The sequence below is a fragment of the Mus pahari genome, chromosome 2 (assembly GCF_900095145.1).
Source record: "Mus pahari chromosome 2, PAHARI_EIJ_v1.1, whole genome shotgun sequence".
In the NCBI taxonomy this organism is placed as follows: Eukaryota; Metazoa; Chordata; class Mammalia; order Rodentia; family Muridae; genus Mus; species Mus pahari.
Window position 1 is genome coordinate 38126062 of NC_034591.1, and position 22415 is coordinate 38148476.

General features: G+C 42.4%; 1 protein-coding gene across 4 annotated transcripts in view; it reads left to right on the forward strand.

The window, feature by feature from the left end:
• The window catches only part of Met (MET proto-oncogene, receptor tyrosine kinase), a 110125-nt gene extending 88400 nt beyond the window's left edge, over positions 1 to 21725 (forward strand). For all 4 annotated transcript variants that reach the window (XM_029535192.1, XM_021190189.2, XM_029535194.1 and 1 more), the window contains 7 exons: positions 1288 to 1518; positions 3640 to 3720; positions 6857 to 7038; positions 10312 to 10421; positions 11604 to 11769; positions 19117 to 19253; positions 19354 to 21725. In XM_029535192.1, the coding sequence (XP_029391052.1) occupies positions 1288 to 1518; positions 3640 to 3720; positions 6857 to 7038; positions 10312 to 10421; positions 11604 to 11769; positions 19117 to 19253; positions 19354 to 19564 (1118 nt within the window). In that variant the 3' untranslated portion in view covers positions 19565 to 21725. The remainder of the gene's footprint in view (positions 1 to 1287; positions 1519 to 3639; positions 3721 to 6856; positions 7039 to 10311; positions 10422 to 11603; positions 11770 to 19116; positions 19254 to 19353) is intronic.
• Positions 21726 to 22415: the final 690 nt, after the last annotated feature.

Consider the following 22415-nt stretch of genomic DNA (forward strand, 5'->3'; position numbering starts at 1 on the left):
CTTGATACCTTATGACAGGTTCAGTCACTGAACATGATGTCTACCTTTTTTTTTTTGCTAGGCTCACTAGAAGCTCTTGGGATCCACCTGTCTTGGCTCCAGAATGCTTTTTGTTTGTTTGTTTATATGACAACTGGGGGTTTGAAACCAAGTCCTTATGCTTGCTAAGATAGTGCTGTTACCCACTGAGCCATCTCCCCAGCCCTTAAGAACTAGGATACTTTGAAGTATCACGCTGAAAAGTTTTATATTTTTGATTTTAAATTTCAGATTGTGTGATCAGGGATGAATGATCAACCATTAAAGTCCATGTCACTATTTCAAACTCTGAGAAAATTCAAAATCTGAACAATCTCTGGTCCCATGTATTTTTGAAAGGGATAATCAACTGTATTGATAGTATGTATTTTTCTATACATATTCCCTTGCCCAGGAGTTTCCATAATACTAATCGTTTCCATTAATAAGTCATCATCTCAAAAGGCATCTTTTTTTAATTTTTTATGTCTAAACTGTTTATTTGCAGGACTGGGCAATGTCATAACCACTTTCACTGCTTCTGAGCCTCTGGTTCCTTTCCTTTTTAGTATAATGCTTTTGTTAATCCTTTGGGACTTTTCATACAATGCATCCTGATCGTTTTTTAGCCTCACTCTTCCTGCTGACTCCCTGTCCTCCCCACCCCATCTCATGTCCTCTTTCTGCATTTTAATAACTTATGTAGATCAATATGTGCTACCCACATATTCCTGGGTGTGGGGCCATAGAGTCGAACATGGTGCTCCCTTGGGTCCTCACACTTAAGGAAAAGTGACTTTTCCCTAGAAGCCATCGCCCGTCCATACTGCTTCTGATTCTTAGAGGAAGATTATGTCTTAAAATGAACTTCAGGCATTGCTTTATGTTATTAATAAAAAGAGAAATAAATACCCAAGGAAACCAATAAGACAGACAGGAGTTCATTGTTAACACTGCTCACTTCACTTTAAAAGGTTTTTTTTTTTTTTTTCTAAGCACTTTATAAAATGTTTCTCTGTCCAAACATCTGTGTGTGTGTGTGTGTGTGTGTGTGTGCGCGCGCGCGCGCGCGCGCATTTTCCCCTATTCACCATATTCACCACCATCTTTTTCCAACCATTCCTTTCCAAAGAGTGTTCCCAGCCTCGCTGAATGCAGTAACTAGCATTTCGTTAATGTTAAAATCCACTATTAATCCCCTTCACCACCCCTGAGGCTCACCCCAGTAAGTGAGATTTCATGCCTGTATCTATTTGCTTTATCTTGCAGACCAGTTTCCCAACTCCTCTCAGAATGGAGCGTGCAGACAAGTGCAATATCCGCTAACAGACCTGTCCCCCATCCTGACGAGTGGAGACTCTGATATATCCAGCCCGTTGCTACAAAATACTGTTCACATTGACCTCAGTGCTCTAAATCCAGAGCTGGTCCAAGCAGTGCAGCATGTAGTGATTGGACCCAGTAGCCTGATTGTGCATTTCAATGAAGTCATAGGAAGAGGTAAGTGTTTCCACTCAGTTCTCTGTTAAGTACAGTTTTCCAGTAAACCCTTTATCTCCTGTTTTGCAGATTAGGAACTTAGACAATGCTGAAGGCTCCTGACAGAGCCTGATAATGAGTTCTGCCCTGCAGAAATACAAACGTGAAAAGTCAGAGTCATGGAGACTGCCCTGTGCATGGAATCTTTTGGATAATATCCCCAACACAAGAGAGAAGACCCCATTTCTCCCTCATTTTTCTCACAGTAACCACAGTTTCTTGGGGGAAAAAAAATCATGCCAGTTTTTGGGGGGGTTTTTTTTTGGTTTTTTTTTTTTTTTTGCTCCTTTATCTCTTCAATCTTACTTTATCCTGAGAGCTGTAACAAAATCTAGTCTATAGTGGCTTGTACACTGCTGGACAGCATCAGGATACGGGGAATTTATAGCCCTCCCCTAATCTAAGGTAACATTTATCATCTCCACAATGCACTCCAATTTCTTCACACAAAGAATGACTGTTTGCAAGAAGCTAGCCAGAGCATCGATAACTTCAAACATTAACACTATTGGAGGAAATATTTGTCAGGAAGAGAAACCAACCAGAAGCCCTGAGATAAAGTCTACTGTAAAATCCCTTTAAACATAGTGGCTTCAGGTTGAGTTACTCCTATTTTAAATGCTCTAAAGAGGTAGCATAGGCATTTACCAGGATGGTGCAGGAGAAAGGGACAGGGTGGCGGTGTGTGAACACTGGTCCTTCTGAGCATCCAGAGCTGAGTTTCTAAGTTGTTTCTTCCTGAAAGGGGTCCTCTGTGCACAAGTGTATGACTGGGTTATATTACTCACCTGTAAATCCAGTAAGTGATCCAGTGTTGGAGGTATAGTCTCACTGGTTATATTCTCAGTGTTGTGTTTTATAAAACAGCAGTGTAATGCAGTGAGAGGGACCATCTCGGTGGGCCTGTGCCTAGGCGTCGCCCTGAATGATCACGCCAAGTGACAGCAGGCCTCATATAAAAGGTAGTTTTAATTTTGGGTGAAGGTCTTCCAGAGAAGAGAAAGGGAGTGGGGGAGAGAGAGAGAGAGAGAGGGAGAGCTGGGATGCGGGGTGCAAGCATTCCTCTTATATACCAGCTTTATACCTGGCCGCAGGTGATGATGTAAGCTGTTGCTAGATCCTACATCCCTAGGAGGAGCCTAATGGAATTCTCTGTAAGCCAATACTCACTCTATGTGTTGTAAAATCAGGACTTTTTTTTTTTTATCATGAAAGGTGATAACATGGTGATAATTTCTCCCAAGTCACAGTCATTAAGAAGCTATCAATATTAACTAACATTTGTTTATATGGCGCGCGCACACACACACACACACACACACACTGAAAATTGTGAGCACTCATGAGCATGGGTTTTATTGTATGCATCTTTGTGTAAGTCACAGAGGGTAGCCCCGTACCTCATATAGCACTCAGGACAGCTTGCTGGACTCCATGAATTAATTGAATGACTTACACAGCCATCAGACACTTGGCACCTCTAGGAGAAATTACTGCCGCTGTTAAGAGGCCACCGTTGGGGAAATGAGTGGGTAAAGTCAGAGGGAAACGCATGAAGTGAGTCACCGTGAATATGCTCCATTTGGGCAACTGTCTTTTGATCCCTGCCAAAGTGGCTTACATATTAATCAGTGACTAACAGGGGAAACCCTAACTCTATAATACATTATTTATAATCAGTTACTAGACTATAGAGGGCTTATTTTACACCTATTCAAGTGGATAAAATTATTTACATGTTTTCTTTAATATTATTTTATCCTTAAAAATAATATATTTCCTTTCATGTAGAAGCTATTATTGTGTCCAATGATACCCCAATGACTTGATGCTTTGGTATATTAATGTTTAAAAGAAGCTATATTACCTACAATTTGCACCATATATTAAATAATCACATTGCTTATAGCATGGAGAGAAGTGTAATGCATCTATATTTATATCTAACACTTGTGCCACATAGAGTGATGTTGTTAATCAAAGTGTCATAAGCAATGTCTTTTTAGTCTTACAGAAAAAAGACTTAATAAATAATTATTGCATAAAGTCATTATAACTCGAGCAAGTTCTCTTTTTCAACAGGGCATTTTGGCTGTGTCTATCATGGGACTTTGTTGGACAATGACGGAAAGAAAATTCACTGTGCTGTGAAATCCTTGAATAGTAAGTCGCTTTTACTACTGAAGGGTACATTTGTGGTTTGCAAATAATGAAGTGTTGATTTGCACTTTCCCTTGTGGAAAAAGTCATTTGCTACTGAAATTGTGGAATTAATCCTGAAAATGTGTTTAGTCTAAACACTTGTTGAGATAGTCCCTCTGAAATTACCTACAATTATTGGAGAACTAATAAGTAAGGCAGTAGGGGCGGTGAATCTCTTAGATGAACTGAGTACCATTTAGCCACGTTCGACTTATAATATTTGTTTTGCAAATGACATTTATGGAAACTATTGGAAGTGTTGGCACATACCATATTAATGACTCATTTTGCCCAGAGACACTACTATAATTGTTTTTTAACCAGCACTCCATTTTAGGAAGAAAAAAAAAAGACAACTGTAGGAATACGAGCAGGAGAGAAATGTGCTGGCAGAGGACTGACAAATCAGTAAGGATGGTAGCCCTCACTTATCCAGGGGTAGGGAAGGAGGTGCTCCACAGAAATAAATTTCCTAAGGAGATGCAATGTGTCCCCTTTTAATGCAATACTTCTTTAAAATGTAGCCGTTACGTGGAAAACTCTTAAGATCAAGTGCCCAGTCTCTTTAAAGACCAAGATATGCTTATGAACATAAACTTAGTCTTTACTGATGCAGAGGCACAATTGCGACATTGTACAAGCCAGTATACTCTGCACATGAGAGGATCCCCGGCTCCGCCTTTGTCATCAGAGCTCACATATTTGCTTTGCTACATTGTAATTTTATACTTTAGAATTTGAAGCCACCTGGAAAATGTTAGCCAAGTACATTGTAGATTTGTATTCGATCTAATAAACATCAGAAGTACAAATGGTAGGCTCCCCTCCAAGGCACTCTGATACCAGAGCTACTTCAACTCTTTCAAACATCCATCTATTCTCCATGATGAGCATCATTCTAGACACTTAATTTTGTTGGATACCTGACTACAAAAATAATTAAAGGGATAGTCTACCTGGAGTCCAGCAGCAAACTATGGTAGATTAAGTATACAGATCACTACATTGGCTTCAAATGAAAACAGTGTTGCCATTTATACTCAGAACAGCCCTCACCCCAACACATTTTTCTGTCCTTGTCCTGTGGTTACTGTTGTCAGTCCACATTTGCCATCATTATCCACGCCTTAGAACATATTTGGTTCTCGAGAACATCAAAGAGATAACTCATAAAATATATGTTAATGCTGTTAACTCTATGTTGGTGTGCCATCATGCCCTTGCTGTGTCTTTCTAGAAGTAATTAGGATGTACTACCCTAACCACTAGCTCTTCTGGGCTCAGTGAGTAACAGCCATAAGCTTAAGGACCACTGCTCAGGCCCCTGCACTCACAAAAAAGCCCAGTATGCCCACAAGTGCCTATAGCCCCAGAACTATAGGGACTAGAAACAGGATTACTGGGGCTTGCTGGCCTGCAGCCTTGATCCAAATTAAGTGGGAGACCCTGGCTCAAAGGAATGGTACAAAAAGAAAATGGATGTCATTCTTGGGCCATTGTGTACACACACACACACACACACACACACACACGAACACACACACGAACACATAACCCACTTAGTTGCAGAGGATGTAACTCAGTGGTGGAGCATTTACATATACAGGGCTCAGTTCAATCCTCAGTACAGAAAAGGAGTTGGGGTGCTACTTAACATAGGCCACATGGTGACTGGTCCTCAAATTCTCCTAGATCAGTAATCACTGAACTATAGGCTACTTAGCTGTTTTCATGGGTGAAGTTCTTTGGGACCCGGGCATTTACTGTCCACACTCCCGTGGTTCAGCAGTAGAGTTAAGTATTTGCAGCAGACACCACATGGCCCATAAAGCTGAACACTATCTAACCAACCACAACAGCACTTGACAGCCTAGGACCTGGATACTGCCCAGATGGAACAGTGTGCTTCCTCGGTTTGTATCTGTATAAGACAACCTAGGCCTCTGCGTGAGACCGGTTGTTTCCTGAACTCTGTGCTACAAATGATGTGGTCAGTGATGATGTGATGGCCCTGCACGGGGTGACGCCATCGAAGCTCGGGAAAACAATATCCTACACTACATGGGATTGGTTTGCTGAGTTCTTTGGACTAGAAGGCCTTCTTCTGACAATCTCCTGCCTCTCTGACCCCAGGCCTCCTTTAGTCTTGAAAATAGAAGTAGGCCTCAGAAAGGAGAACGTCTCCCCCCCCACCAGGGCAAATCATAGAAACTAGAACCCGTGTCCCCAAAAGCCAGGCATAGCCCTTGAAATATTATTCTGAGCATCCTCTTCCTTCTTCTTTTAGAGCTGCATGGCCACAAAATTTTCCCTGACTCACACTGTCTGCTGGCCACTCATAAGACCCTCATTATTGAAAGGGTCCTACTTACACACAGGAAGAAGAGATGCTGTCCCAGAGAGAGAGAGAGAGAGAGAGAGAATGGCCAAACAGACGAGCTTTGCTGGGTTCCCCTTCAGGAGTTTTCATTCATTAGGTCACAGGCTTTTTGATCGAGTCATGTTTTTTCACAACTGTCCATTTTTCCTCAAATCCAAGCATGAAAGGAATAGTTCCCCTGGGTACTTGGATCTCCATTTCTGAAGGCCCCCATGTCTTATAAAGCTTGTTTTCAAAAGATGCTGTGTGGGCCTAGAGAGATGGCTCAGCAGTTAAGAGAACTTCCTACTCTTCCAGAGGACTGGGGCTTTGTTCCTTGAAGCCACTGTGGGTGGTTCACAGTCATCTGTTCTTCTCCCACCACCACATACACAATTAATAGTAATAATAAATAAAACAAAATGTATTTAAAGAAGACCTCATACTTTTCTGTTGTTAATCAGTTCTTAGTTGTAGGATTCTCAGATGTTACCCCAGGATAGGTAAGGAAAGTGGAAAAACAAAACCCTTTCTGCCCCAAACACCATTCGCTCAGACATGTTGTAGAAAGGACATCCTATGATTGAAGCATCCGGACAAGGTGTCACCTGCTGGGTTTGTTTTGTTGTTGTTGTTGTTGTTTTTGTTTTGTTTTGTTTTGCTCTTGCTATCTAAAATTGAAAAAGTATTCATTGTCCTCCGATGAGGCTAAAGTCTCTCAACACTGATTTTTTTCAGGAATCACAGATATAGAAGAGGTCTCCCAGTTTCTGACTGAGGGAATTATCATGAAAGACTTCAGCCATCCCAATGTTCTCTCACTCCTGGGAATCTGCCTACGGAGTGAAGGGTCTCCTCTGGTGGTCCTGCCCTACATGAAGCATGGAGATCTTCGAAATTTCATTCGAAATGAGACTCACGTAAGTACTTTACTAAGCTCATTGACCTTCAAGTTAGCAGTGAGTTAGACATGAGCTGTCATGTATGTGCAGAGAAACCAATCCAGGTTCTCTGCAAGAGAAGCAAATGCCCTTACTTAATAAGGGAGCCATCTTTCCAGCCCGTTTGTTTGCCTACCCTCTTGCTTCTTTGCTTGGTGTATTGGGATGTCTGCATGTGCACGTACATGTTCAAGCCAAAGGCTGACATTGGGTGTCTTCCTCAATTCTTTCTCTACCTTAGGTTTTTGCCTAAATGAGCTAGCCAGTGAGACCCTGAGATCTGCCCGTCTCTGCCCCCTGCTCCGGATCTAGAGGGGTACCATAGCACCTGGCTTTTACATGGATGCCAGGGATCTAAATTCAGGTTCTCATGCTTGCAAAGCAAGCATTTACCCACTGAACCATCTTTCCAGCTCCAACACAAACGTTTGAGTCTTAGAAAAAGCTGCTTGCGAATCCTGCCTAATGATGCCTTCTCTGTAACATCCATAGGCAAATGCTGTCTGAGAAGAAGAGGAATCAATCTTTAATAATTCTGTGTATTGATCATGTGTTGAAATAATATTTTAGAAAATGTAGGTTAAAATATATTGTGATGTTTCATCTATCTTCATTTTAAAGTATATGTGTATCTTACTCTATATGATACCAAATAGTGCTATACTAGACAATAAACAGATACCATATATATGTTTGTTCATGTACACACTAGCTTACAGGGTAGGAACTTTGCATATCTTGTTTACGCCCGTGGGTCCAGTGCTCAGCACATAGGCTCTTAATAAATGTTGGTCCAATAGATGAGCTCACAGTTACAAAAGAGGCCCACACCTCTTGTGGGTGTGAGGCTTTTATGACCCTTATACCAAGACATGACAGTCGAGTGAACTTTGGCCAGGCCAGGGCTGAGGAGAAGGGAATGAGCTCTCAGAACTAAACCGATTGGATGGCCTCCGGCTTGGCTACTGCTGTGCTGGTCCCCATGGGAGTCAACCAAGTAGCTTTGCTCTTCATCAAAAATCACTGTGTAAACATGACACTAAGTAAGCTCTATGACATTAAGGAAATAGTTTACATTCAGCCAAAAGAGTAAAACACCCTCAGGGTATGAAAATGTGTGCAGATAATTCAAATTGACATTGCAGAGGGGCCTTACTTTAACTCTTGTCATCTCTCTGATGAGTCAGTCAGCTTAGATACGACACCTTCTCTCTAGCACTAATCTCCCAGGATTAAAGCATGGTAGAGATGTCCTTCTGTCCATTACAGAATAGAATCTGGCCTCTTAAAACCTAGAGAGTGCCTAACACATATGTCCTAAGGAGATGTCTAAGCTTCAAGATGTGGCCTGTTCACAGGCTCTGTGGACTATGTGTACTAGCAGGGTCTGCAGCAATTCTGTCTGGGTTCTCCCTGGAATATTGTGCTGAGAAGCTCCACAGAAGCTGCTGGAGGAGAGACAGCCCATCCTGGATAGTAAGAGCCTTCTCAGAGCTGTCAGCCACAGTGAAATCTGTCACTTCAGATTCCAGTCTTACTTGTAGAGAACAGTATACACCGCTCTCTGTGTTGCTCCAGGGCTGCTAGGTGATGAGTGAGCTGGTGCATTAGTTCTCATGACCTTCCAACAGACTTCATCAGTGGCTATCCTGACGCATCACTTGTCCTCGGGAATGGTTTGGCTTGTTCTCTGAGCCTCCTACATTTACCAAGTTCCTGATGCCTTGACATCCTTGTTTGGATAGGATTGCTTCTCTCTTCAGAGCTAATTCTTTTTTTTTTTTTTTTAATTGAATATTTTCTTTATTTACATTTCAAATGTTATCCCCTTTCCTGGTTTCCCCTCTGAAAATCCCTTCCCCCATCCCCTCCCTTCTGCCCCTGCTCACCAACCCATCCTCTTCTGCTGCCTGACCATGGCATTCCCCTACACTGGAACATAGAGCCTTCACAGGTCCAAGGGGCTCTCCTTCCATTGATGACTGACTAGCCCATCCTCTGCTACATATGCAGCTGGAGCCATGAGTCCTACCATGTGTACTCTTTGGTTGGTGGTTTGGTTCCTGGGAGCTCTGGGAGTATTGGTTGCTTAGTTCATATTATTGTTTCTCCTGTGGGGCTGCAAACCCCTTCAACTCCTTTCTCTAGCTCCTTCATTAGGGACCCTATGTTCAAAGAATGGCACAGGATTCATTCATTGGATCCACAAGATGGATGGCAGTGAGCATCCACTTCTGTATTTGTCAGGCACTGGCAGAGTCTCTTAGGAGACAGCATCCACAACAGTGTCTGGATTTGGTGACTGTATGTGGGATGGATCCCCAGGTAGGGCAGGTTCTGAATGGTCTTTCCTTCAGTCTCTGTTCCACACTTTGTCTCTGTAACTCCTCCCATGCGTGTTTTGCTCCCCCTTCTAAGAAGAATCAAAGTTTCCACACTTTGGTCTTCCTTCTTCTTGAGTTTCATGTGGTTTGTGAGTTGTATCTTGGGTATTCCGAGCTTCTGGGCTAATATCCACTTATCAGTGAGTGCATATCATGTGTGTTCTTTTTCTTAGTCTACACCCTGCCTTTAGAGTGTGCCTTTCATGTGCAAACCAACCGGTGCCTTAGCTACCTCTACATCAGGCTCTCAGACTCTGAGTTACTATCTACCTATCTTAATCACCCTAGGAACCAGGCATGGTGACTGACCCCTAGACCAGCCCTGCTGGAACTATTGAAAAGAGCCAAAGCTGACTTTGTCCTGCACCTTCGCAAGGAACCTACAATAAAGCATCTTGCTCATGCTTTCCTCTCCTACCTCCTGACTATCTCTGATGCTTTCTGATACAGCCCTGCATGTGTGCTGTGTCATAATAGGGCTTTGGGGGTTTTTTGGGGTTTTTTTTTGTTCTTGAAACTATAAGAAGCAAACTGTCTTTTCAACAGGAACTATCTCCTGATCAATTCTGTCTCATCATGCACATTAAATTATAAAACCTGCATTTCAAAACATCTGCATTTCCCTATCTGGAAAACAGAGCCTGTAACACTTCCCAAGAAGAAGTGTGTACGAAATAACTAAAATTTATAGAAAACATCTAGCCCGGTACTTTGTATACAGTACTACTTAACAAATAGCTGTGGCTCTCCACGGGGCATGAGTTATTATTTGAGACAAGATAAGTCATATAAACATTGCAGTGTTCTGAGCTCACTGTTAGAACATTGAGTGCTTAGTTTATGCTTTTCCAACTCTCTTTGATTGCAGAATCCAACTGTGAAAGATCTTATAGGATTTGGTCTTCAAGTAGCCAAAGGCATGAAATATCTTGCCAGCAAAAAGTTTGTCCACAGGGACTTAGCTGCAAGAAACTGCATGTAAGTAAGAAAATATCTCTATTTGCAAAGTACACATGAAGTGTTTTCTCACTACTATGCCAGTAAGGACATTTTCTCTCTTCTCTTCGAAGAAAAAGAAAAAAGAAGAAAATGCATTTCCCTGACTATTTTGAGTGAATCTGTAAGCCCCTGGGATGTAGGGGGGTGCTTTTAGTTTTATCAAACAAAGCATTTAAAAGGTTGCTCCACAGGGGACCTCAAACAGCTGCTCCATACTCCAGCTTTCCTTGGCCCTTCCCACCAGCAGTTTCCAGTGTTGTGGTTTCACACTGAATTAGAGATTGGGAGAGAGAATTCGATCTCCAGCTTTTGACAGTGAAAGGGGAAAGCTGGTAACAGGAATACCATTGCAGTGGAACTCCCAGCAGCAGCTCTGAAACCAGCCTGCAGAAGCGCTACCAAAAATGGTCTTTGGGAATGAATATACAAAGAACTTTTATTTGTGTCTGGCTGCCCGGCTGTGTAACGACAACAGTCAACAGTTTATAATTGAGAGTCCCAGCTTTCCCTTGCAGAGCACACTGATCCCATGGCTCGTGGTATGTGTGAATGAAAGAGCTATGCTATTAATGTTCTACCTAGGTTTTGCTCAGGGTAGCATCATAAAAGTACGTCAAACAATGGATACATGGTCTCAGTAGAAAGTGTTTGTCTCAGTGCTGTTGTGTAGGTTTGGTTTGGTTTTTTAGCATGACAGCGCTTTGCTTTCTATCTCCCTGCCTCACTGATGGCACATATGAGTTTTATGTGCTGGCCTATTTTAGAGCAAAAAATGGTAAAATAGCACCCATAGCCTCTTCATCCCATGAAATATATTGTAAGTAAGATAACAAGGGAAGATGTAGATGATGTAGGTGGTGCGGTGTGTGGCCTATTTATTTTGCCACCAAAGAAAGCCAGATGGAATCCAACTTTACCTTTTCTGCAAACCTACACCATGCCAAATGCCACGTCATTCACAACAGCTCTCTTCAGCCGGTGGAATTTGGAATGTAAATGTCAGGCATTTCTATTCAGGAATTCCACTGTAATTTAGCATTAGTCAATAGGCCAGAGGAAATTATGGATCACTAATACCGAAGCCACTTTTGAAAAATCTATAGACATTCAGTGCTGTTGTGAATTATTCTACTCCAGTCAGTAATAATTTTTCTCCTGTAGGTTGGATGAAAAATTCACTGTCAAGGTTGCTGATTTTGGTCTTGCCAGAGACATGTACGATAAAGAGTACTATAGTGTTCACAACAAAACAGGTGCAAAGCTACCAGTGAAGTGGATGGCTTTAGAGAGTCTGCAGACGCAGAAGTTCACCACCAAGTCAGATGTGGTAACGTACCCCTGCTTCCTAAATTTCTCTTTCTGTACTCTCTCTCCGTAGTTGTATGGTAACTTTTTTTTTTTTTTTTTCGAAATTCAAAACCAGATTGCAGGGTATCTTCAATTGCAAGTGTAAAACTGGAGTTAGCTGTCCAGGAGGTACCAAACTATATTCAGAAATTCTCTTGTTTATTCAAAAGTATTTGTAGACCGAAGCACCACACTGAGCTATATGGCCAGGTTTCGGTAACCTCTTACAGATCCCCCATCTCCCAACACACAGAAATCTAGACTAGTGATATTTTTATGAGAGTCCAAAAGAAATCATTTGAAAGAATCTACACAATAAAGCGAGGAGGGAGGCAGAGAGGCTGAAGACCCAGAAGGAGAGACTGCCAGGGCAGCCAGGGAGGGAGAAACGTGTCCCAAGCAACGTGGGTGAAGAGAAACAAGTCCTGATTCTCGTGGGTCCAAAAGCCTTGGCCTTGGCCTCTTAGGACTTCCAGAGCATGCTCAGAGCATGAGTGCTGTGTGAAACCCAAGTGGGATGCTTTACTCACACGCCAAGAGTCAGGACAAGTGCAATGTTTAGGTAGAAAAACGTATGATGTTTTCCCCTTAAGGATACAACTACAAATCTGTGCTGTTCATACACAAGCCATCCTGGAAATGTTCCTGAAGGATGTGAACTTCAAAAGGGAAGGTCGGCAGCTACAGAGAGACGACAAGGGATAGGGACTGGGGTTGGTGGAAAGAAGTTATCTCGCTCCCCTGTCAGCCAAAGAGGGGTGGACTTTGTGGGATAAGCCAAAGAAGGAGTGTTCATCCAGTTTCTGAGCCTGTGAGGAAGAGGAAGAGGAGGTACTGACATTTATTCGAGGTGACTAACCGTTTGTTTTTCAGAAGTGCATCACAAGCCATGGCAATGTAAAGAGACTTCGGGGGTCATGAGATCCATTAAAGAAAGAAAGGAAGAGGGAGGGAGGAGAGAAAGAAAGTGATAGCACAAAGTAGAGCCTAATGCCTGAGATTTTTGACAGTGAAAGTTTGTATAGGTGAAGAAGTATAAGAAAATGAGCGTGAGAGAGGGAGACTATAGCCAAGGTGGCAGGTCAGTGCCTAAGATGAAAGCTTACTGATCCTCACACTCAGACTTGACTGCCTGTGTGCTTACGGGAGGGGAGGGGGGATAACGGCTCCGCAGCAGAAGTAGACAAAAGAACTGAGTGGGCATCACAGCAAACACATGTGCAACTCATTAGCTAATAGTGAAGGAAAAAAAAAAAAAACATGTTCACACAAAGATTTACTTGTGAACCATTGCGCTAGTATTTGTCCCAAATCAGGAACGGTCCTAGTATTCATCAACTTGAGAATGGATACGTGAAATATGATGCATCTCATGTTGTGGAGTTGCCTCAGTCAGTAAAGTACTTGCTGTCCAGGCCTGAGAAACTGAGTGTGTCCCTAGCTCCCACGTAAAAGCTGAGCCAGGCATCTGTGGTTCCAGCCCTGGGGTGGCCTAGACAGGGAGAGCCCTGGGATTTGATGTCCATCTCATCCACTCAACTTGGTGTGCTCCAGGCCCAGTGAAAGTCCCTGTCTCCAAAAGTTAAAGCTAATAGGTCTTAGAGAGACAGCTTAACCAGGTAAGTGCATTTACTGCCCTGCCAGCATTTGGTAGCAGCTAACAACCTTCTATAAATCCAGTTCCAGGGAATCCAACACATTCTTCTGGTATCTGTGGGAACCAAGCCCATGATACACATATGTGCAGGCAAAATACTCATACATACAAAATAAAAATAAGGTGGATAGATACCCAAAGTAGACCTTGATCCCTAGCCTTCACACACACACACACACACACACACATACACATACACACAGAGAGAGAGAGAGAGAGAGAGAGAGAGAGAGAGAGAGAGAGAGAGAGAGAGAGAGAGATCTATGGTGTAAAACCATTTGGCAGTTTACAAGAATGCTGCAGTGCTGTTAAAACTCCCAAAATTATGTCAAGTGAAAAAGAGAAGACCCAAAAGATGAAATGTTTAATGATCCCATTTATGAGAAATTTCTAGAAAGCAGTAGAACGATGACCAGAACAGATCAGTTTTTGCCTGTTGCTAAGAATAGGAATGGGGACTGATTACAAATAGGCACAAGGAAACTTCCTAGGATGTTGCAAGTAAGCTAAGACTGGGATGCAATGGTGCGTATAACCTAGCTGAATTTTTTAGCATCATTGATTATATACTGATAAACAGGTAATTCTATAACCTGTAAAGTAGACGTCAGCAATAAAAGGTCCATCCCAAGAGCCACAAAAACTAAAACAAATGCTTAAAGGAAATTGCTGGTATCAGTGCAGTTCCTCTCTCCCTCTCACTGAAAGACACTACACTGTGAACTATAAGCCACACACACAATGCTGCAGTGACCAACAGCCGCTGATTGCACGGAATAATTTATATAAAGTTTTGTTTCAAAGGCGGCATAGTTTGTTTGAATGTTGACGTGGAGTGTTTCCAAAAGCATGTAGTAAATTGAAAGTATCTTGAATCCTACCAGCAAAAACTTGCCTGTGTTTGTAATGCCCAGGTGCAATCTGGCCACACCAAATACTCTCAGTGCATTCAAATCAGATAGGAATCACTTCCCATGAAGTTACTCATGTCCAGACAGCCCCGTTCCGTGGCTCTCACTTAGCATGAGCTCTTCTGTGAAGTTTGTGTTCTTGCCTGTTCAGTCCGGCTGGCTTCTCTCTGTCCCCGTTCTGCCTCATTTCCCAGGATAATCCACCATCTGCAGGTACCAAGCCCTTCCTGAAATACCCCTTTCTTTTAGCTTCTAGACTCTGGGCCACCTGGTTTTCTTTCTACATCTTAACCAAGAAGTTTTCTTTTTTCTTTTTCTTTTTTTCTTTATTGGATATTTTCTTTGTTTACATTTCTAATGTTATCCCCTTTCCTAGTTTCCCCTCCGAAAACCCCCTCCCCCNCCCCCNCCCCCCTTCCCCTGCTCACCAACCCACCCACTCCCACTTCCTGGCCCTGGCATTCCCCTACACTGAGGCATAGAGCCTTCTCAGGACCAAGGGCCTCTCCTACCATTGATGACCAACCAGGTCATCCTCTGCTACATATGCAACTGGAGCCATGGGTCCCACCATGTGTACCAAGAAGTTTTCTTTATTCTTCACAGCCTATCTTCCTCCTGTCTCCTCCTATACCCGCTGAAGTCTTCTATCGGTAGGCAGTTACCTATGCATAATTATAATTGCCAAGGCATCTGCTTAATAAAAGTCTTTGTGTGGATATGTTTTTGTTACATTTTACATAGTTAGGAGTAACACCCCTGTGTGTTCAAATGTTTAAGAAAGGGCCAAATGTTTTACAGAATGGATGTAGTATTTTCGCTTTCCACCGGTGATCCCCGTGAGTTCAGGCCATTCAACATCCTTGCCTACAGCTGACATTGTCAGATTTGGGGAGTTTAGGCCAATCCAATAAAGCTGTACTTTCTTTTTAATCTATATTTAATCTATATTTCTCTAATGACTACTAATGTTGAACATATCACGTGCTCAGTGTGGTCCTTGTGTCATTTTTGATGAGACGTCTCGTCAGACCTTACCCTCATTTTGGTTTGAGTTACTTGAGTGACTTGTGTGTCCTGGATATGGGTGCTCCCTCGGGCGAGTGTTTCGTTGTAGCCTAGGAATGCGTTCCGGAAGCTGTGTCTGTCTAACTTTTGTCCCAAGAGTCCTCCAACTCCCTTCTGATGTCGTTGCCTGAGGTGTATGGTGTTTGGGAGTCTTTTTTTCTGTATTCTAACCCCTCACTATTGCAGACCCTGAATCTAATCAGCCTCTTACAACTCTGCCTTCCTTGTCCCTCCAACACTTACAAAGGTATTTACACTTCAAGGCTGCGATCGTTGTTAAACCATTCGTAATAGCCATTATGAAATAATAATTGGAGTACAAAGTGCTGCCTACACCGCTGCACGGTATGGCAGACACACTTCTGACTTTGGACTTGCAGGGAAGATCCACAGGCTCCGGTGTTTCTTGTACCAAAGTTCCCTTCCCTGTTCTTATTCAGAATCCTCCGACTGAGGATTTGTCAACCAACGTCTCCATTTTTTTTTTTTTGGACAGAATCTTACTCATGTAGCCCAGGCTGGTCCCAAACTTACAGTGTAGCTGAGGAAGTCCTTGAACTTCTGACACTCTTGCTTCTGCCTCCTGGGTGCTAGAATGATAGGCATGCTCTACCATTCCTGATTTTATATATACTGAGAGAGGAACCCGGGGCTTCGTGCATGCTAGGAAAACTCTACCAACTCAGCCAAGTCCCCTGCTAGAGTCTCCTTTTGCCTTAAGTACCTTTGAGATCACAGTCCCCAGGCACGCAGCAGCCATGGCTCGTCAGTTTCAGCCTAGCCTATTTTCAACATTTGAAAACTTCCTCTCACAGTTTTGCTGAAACCGCATCTCCTCATCACCTACTCCACAAGTGACTTCTCCAGTATTAGAAATGCAACAGGAAGAAATACCTGTTCTTTTTGGAGGGAGATAAGGCTTTGAGACAGGGTCTCTAGCACTTCAGTCTGGCCTCAGGCTCTTTATTCTTCTGACTCAGCTTCCCAAGTCTAGGATTAGAGATGGGAGCCACCATACCTAGCTTCATGGGCATGCTCTAGCTACCGCACCACTCCACCCGGACATCTGACGCCATGAGCTCTTGCGTCCGTTTGTGCCTCTTCCTGGAGATCCATTTTCCCCTCCATCCTCCCATAATCTTTCTGGGTGCTCTCTGATTTTTCACAGCAGCTGTCCTGCTTTTCTGTCATCAGTCTCTATTTCAGTTACGTTCTTATTGCACAACACTGCTAACACAGTTCAGTCAGCCCTGGGACCTACCTATCGGGGCAGTAACTGACTTGTATAGGATCCAAGGTCAGTCGGCACTTGTTCAGTGGACTTAAATTTTAACTGAAGTTCTAAAGCTTAAGTGTTTACCCCATAAGTTTCCAGAATAAGAGTTTACATGCATGAAAACTTTGATGAGAGACTGAGTTGAGAGTGAAATTGTCTAGCTCACTCCTGGGAGAGGATTTGTGTTCCCTACTTCGATGATCTTAATGGCTCTTGAAACAGACAGGGTGGCTCGTATTTATAACGCAGGGTGGCTCGGGAGGCAGAGGTGGGAAGGTTGCTGCCAACTCAAGGCCAAAGTAGACTACAGGGTGAGACAGTACCCCCAATCCTAAGAAAAAGGGCAGGAGAGCTCTTGAGGGCTGGCACAGTGGTCGGGTGGGTAGAGGTGCTTGCACACAGCCCTGATGACCTGTCTGCTCGCCATCGTGACCCCACAAAGTGGTAGGAGAGAACTGAATCCTGGGAGTTATTCTCTGACCTCCACGTACTCGCCATGGCATGTGTGCGCACGCACACACACAAACACATAAAGAAATCATTTGAAAAGGGGAGGGGTGACTCTTATATTTGAGCAAAGGAAAGAGCCATTAATGTGATGGCTTTGACAACTCTAACAAGTAGAGAGCTGACCCTGGAGAGCCACAGTTCCCTTCTGTCTCAGGGTTCCAAGACATGTATTGCTCTTTTTGCTAAATATTCTGAGCTATATTTGGTTCTAACTTCCTTTTTGGTATAGATTCTCTTTCTTCACACACACACACACACACACACACACACACACCAGCCTCATGTCCTTCCCATAGGCTCTTTTGTATGGAAATGAACTGGAAATGTCACCTAGCAGAAACTATTGTTCTGTGTCCTCTGCACCGGGTGGCTTGCCTATGCTGACTTACCTCCTTGTCAAGGTTGTCACATGTCCGGTGGGGGTGGGATGGGTGAAACGATATGTTTGACCTGTGTGCTATTTTGAGTAGGGAGCTTTCAATCAAGAAAATGCCTATCTGTGAAGTTCAATAGACACTGCCAGACCTGAGGGTCAGGAACTCTTTAACTGTGTTTGCCACTGTGAATTCGGATACATTAGGGGATTTTAGCAACTCTCTCAGCCCCTCCATGTCTCTCTGCTCTCCCAGGAAAATACTGATACAGCTGTTTCACATTAACCAGGCACTTTAGCATTTTCAGATTTGTTGAAATTAGTTTTCAATAGAAAACTGTTGCCTAGCAATTGGATTAGTTATGCATTTAATACAGATTTTTTTTTTACTTACACTGATTTAGAACTTCCCTTTAACATTAACATTTAGATATATTTACATTTCTCCCTTTCTGCATGTTCATATTTGTTTGATGTGTGTGCCTCTCTATACATGTATTCATGTATTTGTGTGTGTGTGTGTGTGTGTGTGTGTGTGTGTGTGTGTGTGTGTAAACTCGTGTGTACCTGCAAGTGCTTGTGGAGGTCAGAAGTTGATACTTGGTGTTTTCCTCAGTCTCTCTCCACTGTATTTATTGAAGCAAGATCTCTTGAGCCTGGAACTCTCTGTTTAGCTAGTCTAACTAGCTAGTTTGCCCTAGCTAGTTAGGGATCCCCTGTATCCACCTCTCAAAGTTTGGGATTACAGACAGACTGCTATGCCTGCCCCCCTCTTTTTGTGGAACTAGTAATAAGAACTCTGGCCCTTATGATTTCATAACAAGTACTGTATTCTTAGATAGGCTTCCAGTTCCTGTCTCTTTAAATGTATGTATTTTGATGTTTTGCATGTATACCTGGTGCCTACAGAGGCCAGACAAAGACTTGGATCCATAAAACTGGAGATGGCTCAGCAGCCTAAGAGCACTGACTGCTCTTGCAGAGGATCTATGCTCTGTTCCTAACACCTGTACCAGGCATCTCACAATGACCTTTGTCAGTTCCAGGGCATCTGATGTCCTCTGGCCTCCATGGGCATCTTTATCCACATGGTGCAAATATACTCACACCAACCCACAAACATATATAATCAGAATTTTTTAATCCATTTTTTTTTTTAAATTCTGGGAAGTCACTCTTATCGATAAAAATCTAAACTTGTGGCAAAACTATTGAAGGGAAAGATAGGAACATGTTGGTACTTTGACCCTACAAGAACGAACTCAGAAAATGTACTCCACTAACCACCGATTAAATCCTAAACGTCCTGTAGACTTCACCTATTCTTTTTAAAAACTATAATTCTTGTAATCTGAACCTTATCCCATTCTGGTTTAAACAGGCCATGAAATGTATAGCTTTCTAGTTCTTTTTAGAGAAAATTTCCCCCTAAATAGAAATGCTGTGAAGAAGGTCAAGCAGGATGAATTACGGAGAGTTACTGATTTTCCCTTCCTAGGAAGTCACCTGACTTCTCTGTCTTGTTTCATTAGTGGTCCTTTGGTGTGCTTCTCTGGGAGCTCATGACGCGAGGAGCCCCTCCTTACCCCGACGTGAACACATTTGACATCACTATCTACCTGTTACAAGGCAGAAGACTCTTGCAGCCAGAATACTGCCCCGATGCCTTGTGAGTAAGACTCTGGTGGGGTCTTCTGTATGTCTGCAGCTCATGTCTCGGGCAGAAGTACTTGCCATTGTGCCTCTCACAACATTTCTTTCTGAAACAGGTATGAAGTGATGCTAAAATGCTGGCACCCCAAAGCGGAAATGCGCCCATCCTTTTCTGAACTGGTCTCCAGGATATCCTCAATCTTCTCCACGTTCATTGGGGAGCACTATGTCCACGTGAACGCTACTTATGTGAATGTAAAATGTGTTGCTCCATATCCTTCTCTGTTGCCATCCCAAGACAACATTGACGGCGAGGGGAACACATGATGGATAAGAGGACCGCCAGCCCTGTTCCAAGAAGCAGTACTGGCCTAAACCAGTCTATCCCTTCCCCAACAGTTCTCACTGCCTGGCCTTTGGAAGGTCACTTAACATTTGTTGTTGTTGTTGTTGTTTGTTTTGTTTTGCTTTTGCGGTAACTGCACCACTATGAGACATTGACTTGCTATTTCAAATTCCTGGATTCTAAGGAATTTCTCATCTGACAATGCATCAGAAACAGAAGCATGGCCCCCACAGGCTGGGGACCAGTGGCAACCTGCGGCTACAACACTCCTATCTCAGCGGAGCTCTAAATCTCAGTTCAGGCTTGAAGGTTTTAAAAATAAGAAAAATAAGATATATATATATATATATATATATATATATATATATATATATATATATCCAATACAGTGAACTTTGAAGATTTCTCATAGAAAACTCAGAAGAGACACCCTCTTTCAGGATGAATGTCATGTTCCTAGCAGGCTGCTTGTGGGAATTCCAGTGTTTTAAAAATATTTTTGTTGTGTTGTGGTCGTGAACATTTTCCATTTCTGATGCTGTCTACCCATCAGGCAAACATTCCCTTTTAAACGTTTATATACACATTCCTTAGGTTGGAAGACTATCCACAGACAATGCACTTATTTTTAAGCTAGCATGACATGAGGTGTGTTTATAAAGTATCAGGGATTTTATGTATTGTACATAGATGACAATAGGAAGATTGTTTTTTCAAGAAACAACTTTGTTACAGTAAAATATTTGTCATTTAAAACCCAGCTGTTTAGCAAGTAGTGTTGGCTCACACCTATAATCCCAGCATTTGGGAAGCTGAGGCAAGCAGATTGCCATAAGTTTGACACCACATACAGAATGATTTATATGTAGGCCAGCATGGGTTACACTGTCTGTCTTAGCGAACAAAAATCAACCATTTGAGAAAGATTTTGTTCTAATCTAATGAATGTGGACATTTAAATTTTTTATCTGTTTTTTAATGGCAACTTTGGAAATAAGTAACTTGTGGTGATAAATCTTTTTAAAGGCAACTCAGTATGTTTTTAAAGGACAAAATAAACTGACTGAAAGGTTCACTATTTCCAGTCACAACTTGTGTATAGAACAAAAAAAGGGTCAATGATCAAGAAATATATACTCTCTTTCAGGAGGAGGTTTCTCACCTAAATCAATTGGACCCAACACTTCTGGGGAAGTCTCATTTTTGCATTAGGACATAATTTAGGTTAAACAAAAGCATATTTTAGAAACAGACAAAAGCCAATTGAAGATCTCGGATAAATAGCTACTCTGGACAGGACTTTTGACATGTCTTGCTCTGTGGAATTTTGTGCTTACTACTGTATAGTGCATGTGGCTTAGGTTACCCTAGCTGGTTTTGTCCGTGTAAACATTGAAAGTATTATATTTTTATAGAAATGTTTATTTTTAATGATGTAAGAAAAATTTTCGTTAGGCCGCAGAAATCCTGCACTGTGAACGTTTCAGAAGAGGTATGTGAGACCCAGTTCAAGGGCAGAGTGATTTTTTACATGGCTGTAAGTTATGATAAGGAAGTGTACTGATTGCCAGTACACTCCACCCTCATTACGTCACCAGGACTTGAAGCCAAGGGTTAATAGGGCAAGCTATGACATGGGTGTGCTCTGCTGAAACCCAATAGTTGAACTTGGCTGTTGTTACAGGAAAATGATGGCATCAACAGGTCTTTGATGGTGGTGGAACATACCAGAACGCATAAGGAACCGTAGCCCAGATTTATTTCATTTCAAATATTACTGCTTTGTAATTATGAAGAGTAGTGCAAATTCACAGAGCACTGTCAAAAACTGACAGCAAACTGCTCTGTAGAAAGAACTGCCTGCCGTTACAGGGTCAAGAAAACTTATGCGCCAAGAGCAGTAAGAGCTATGGAAGACACCCATACCTGTATATACATGCTCGAGAAAGCTGTAATGTGAAAATCATGTTTTCTATTTATGACTCTTCCTAGGGCAATGTGTCTGGACAGATTGTGAGAGTAAGTCATTCTCCTAAAGAATTAGATACTTGTCACTGCCTATACCTGCAGTTGAGCTGAATGGTACTCCATGTGTTAATAATTGTTCTGATGAATCATACAGTTGAAATAAAGTGATGTAACATCTTGTATACTGTGAGTTGGCTATAGCTAGTCCTGCTTGATTACCTACCTCATTTACATAATGACAGAGGAAGCCTAAGATTGATTTCCCCTGGCTCCATGGCCCAGATGCAGATTCCTTAATGTATGGGCAGTAGCTATATAGATTTGCATGCCTGACTCTCTGGAAGTCTCTGTGTTGCTAAGTGTGGGGTTTTCCTGAGTTTTCAATTCCCTGCATTTTTCTGACAACCTTTCTCCTTCTAGAGTCCTTGGTTCTGGTTTAACTTGGAGCTCTTCTCTATCAAGAGAGCATCCATGGGCCAGAGGCTGGGTCAAAGGAACTTCAATGCACAGTTCACAGAAGCCGGATCTGCAAGTGGCAGTAGGAAAGAGATGTCTTTTTGCCCCATCAAAATCCTCCTTTTGATATATACATGTATCCACCCTTTGGGGCCTTTAGGTATTAGAGAAACTATAGTCATCTTAGCTCTATATTCTCAAAATGGAACAGGAACTCAAAGATGATGAGTCAGCCAACTAAGAATTGTGTAGCACTTTGGGGTAATCTGATTCTTTAAAAATCCAAGTTTATACTGATGTTTATAAAATACAGTAGGGGTTAATTCTTTATTTCCTGTACACAGCCAGGCTTCCAGCCAAGATATGCTGTCTTACACAAAGTTCATTCTTCTGTCTTTTGAAGAGAAA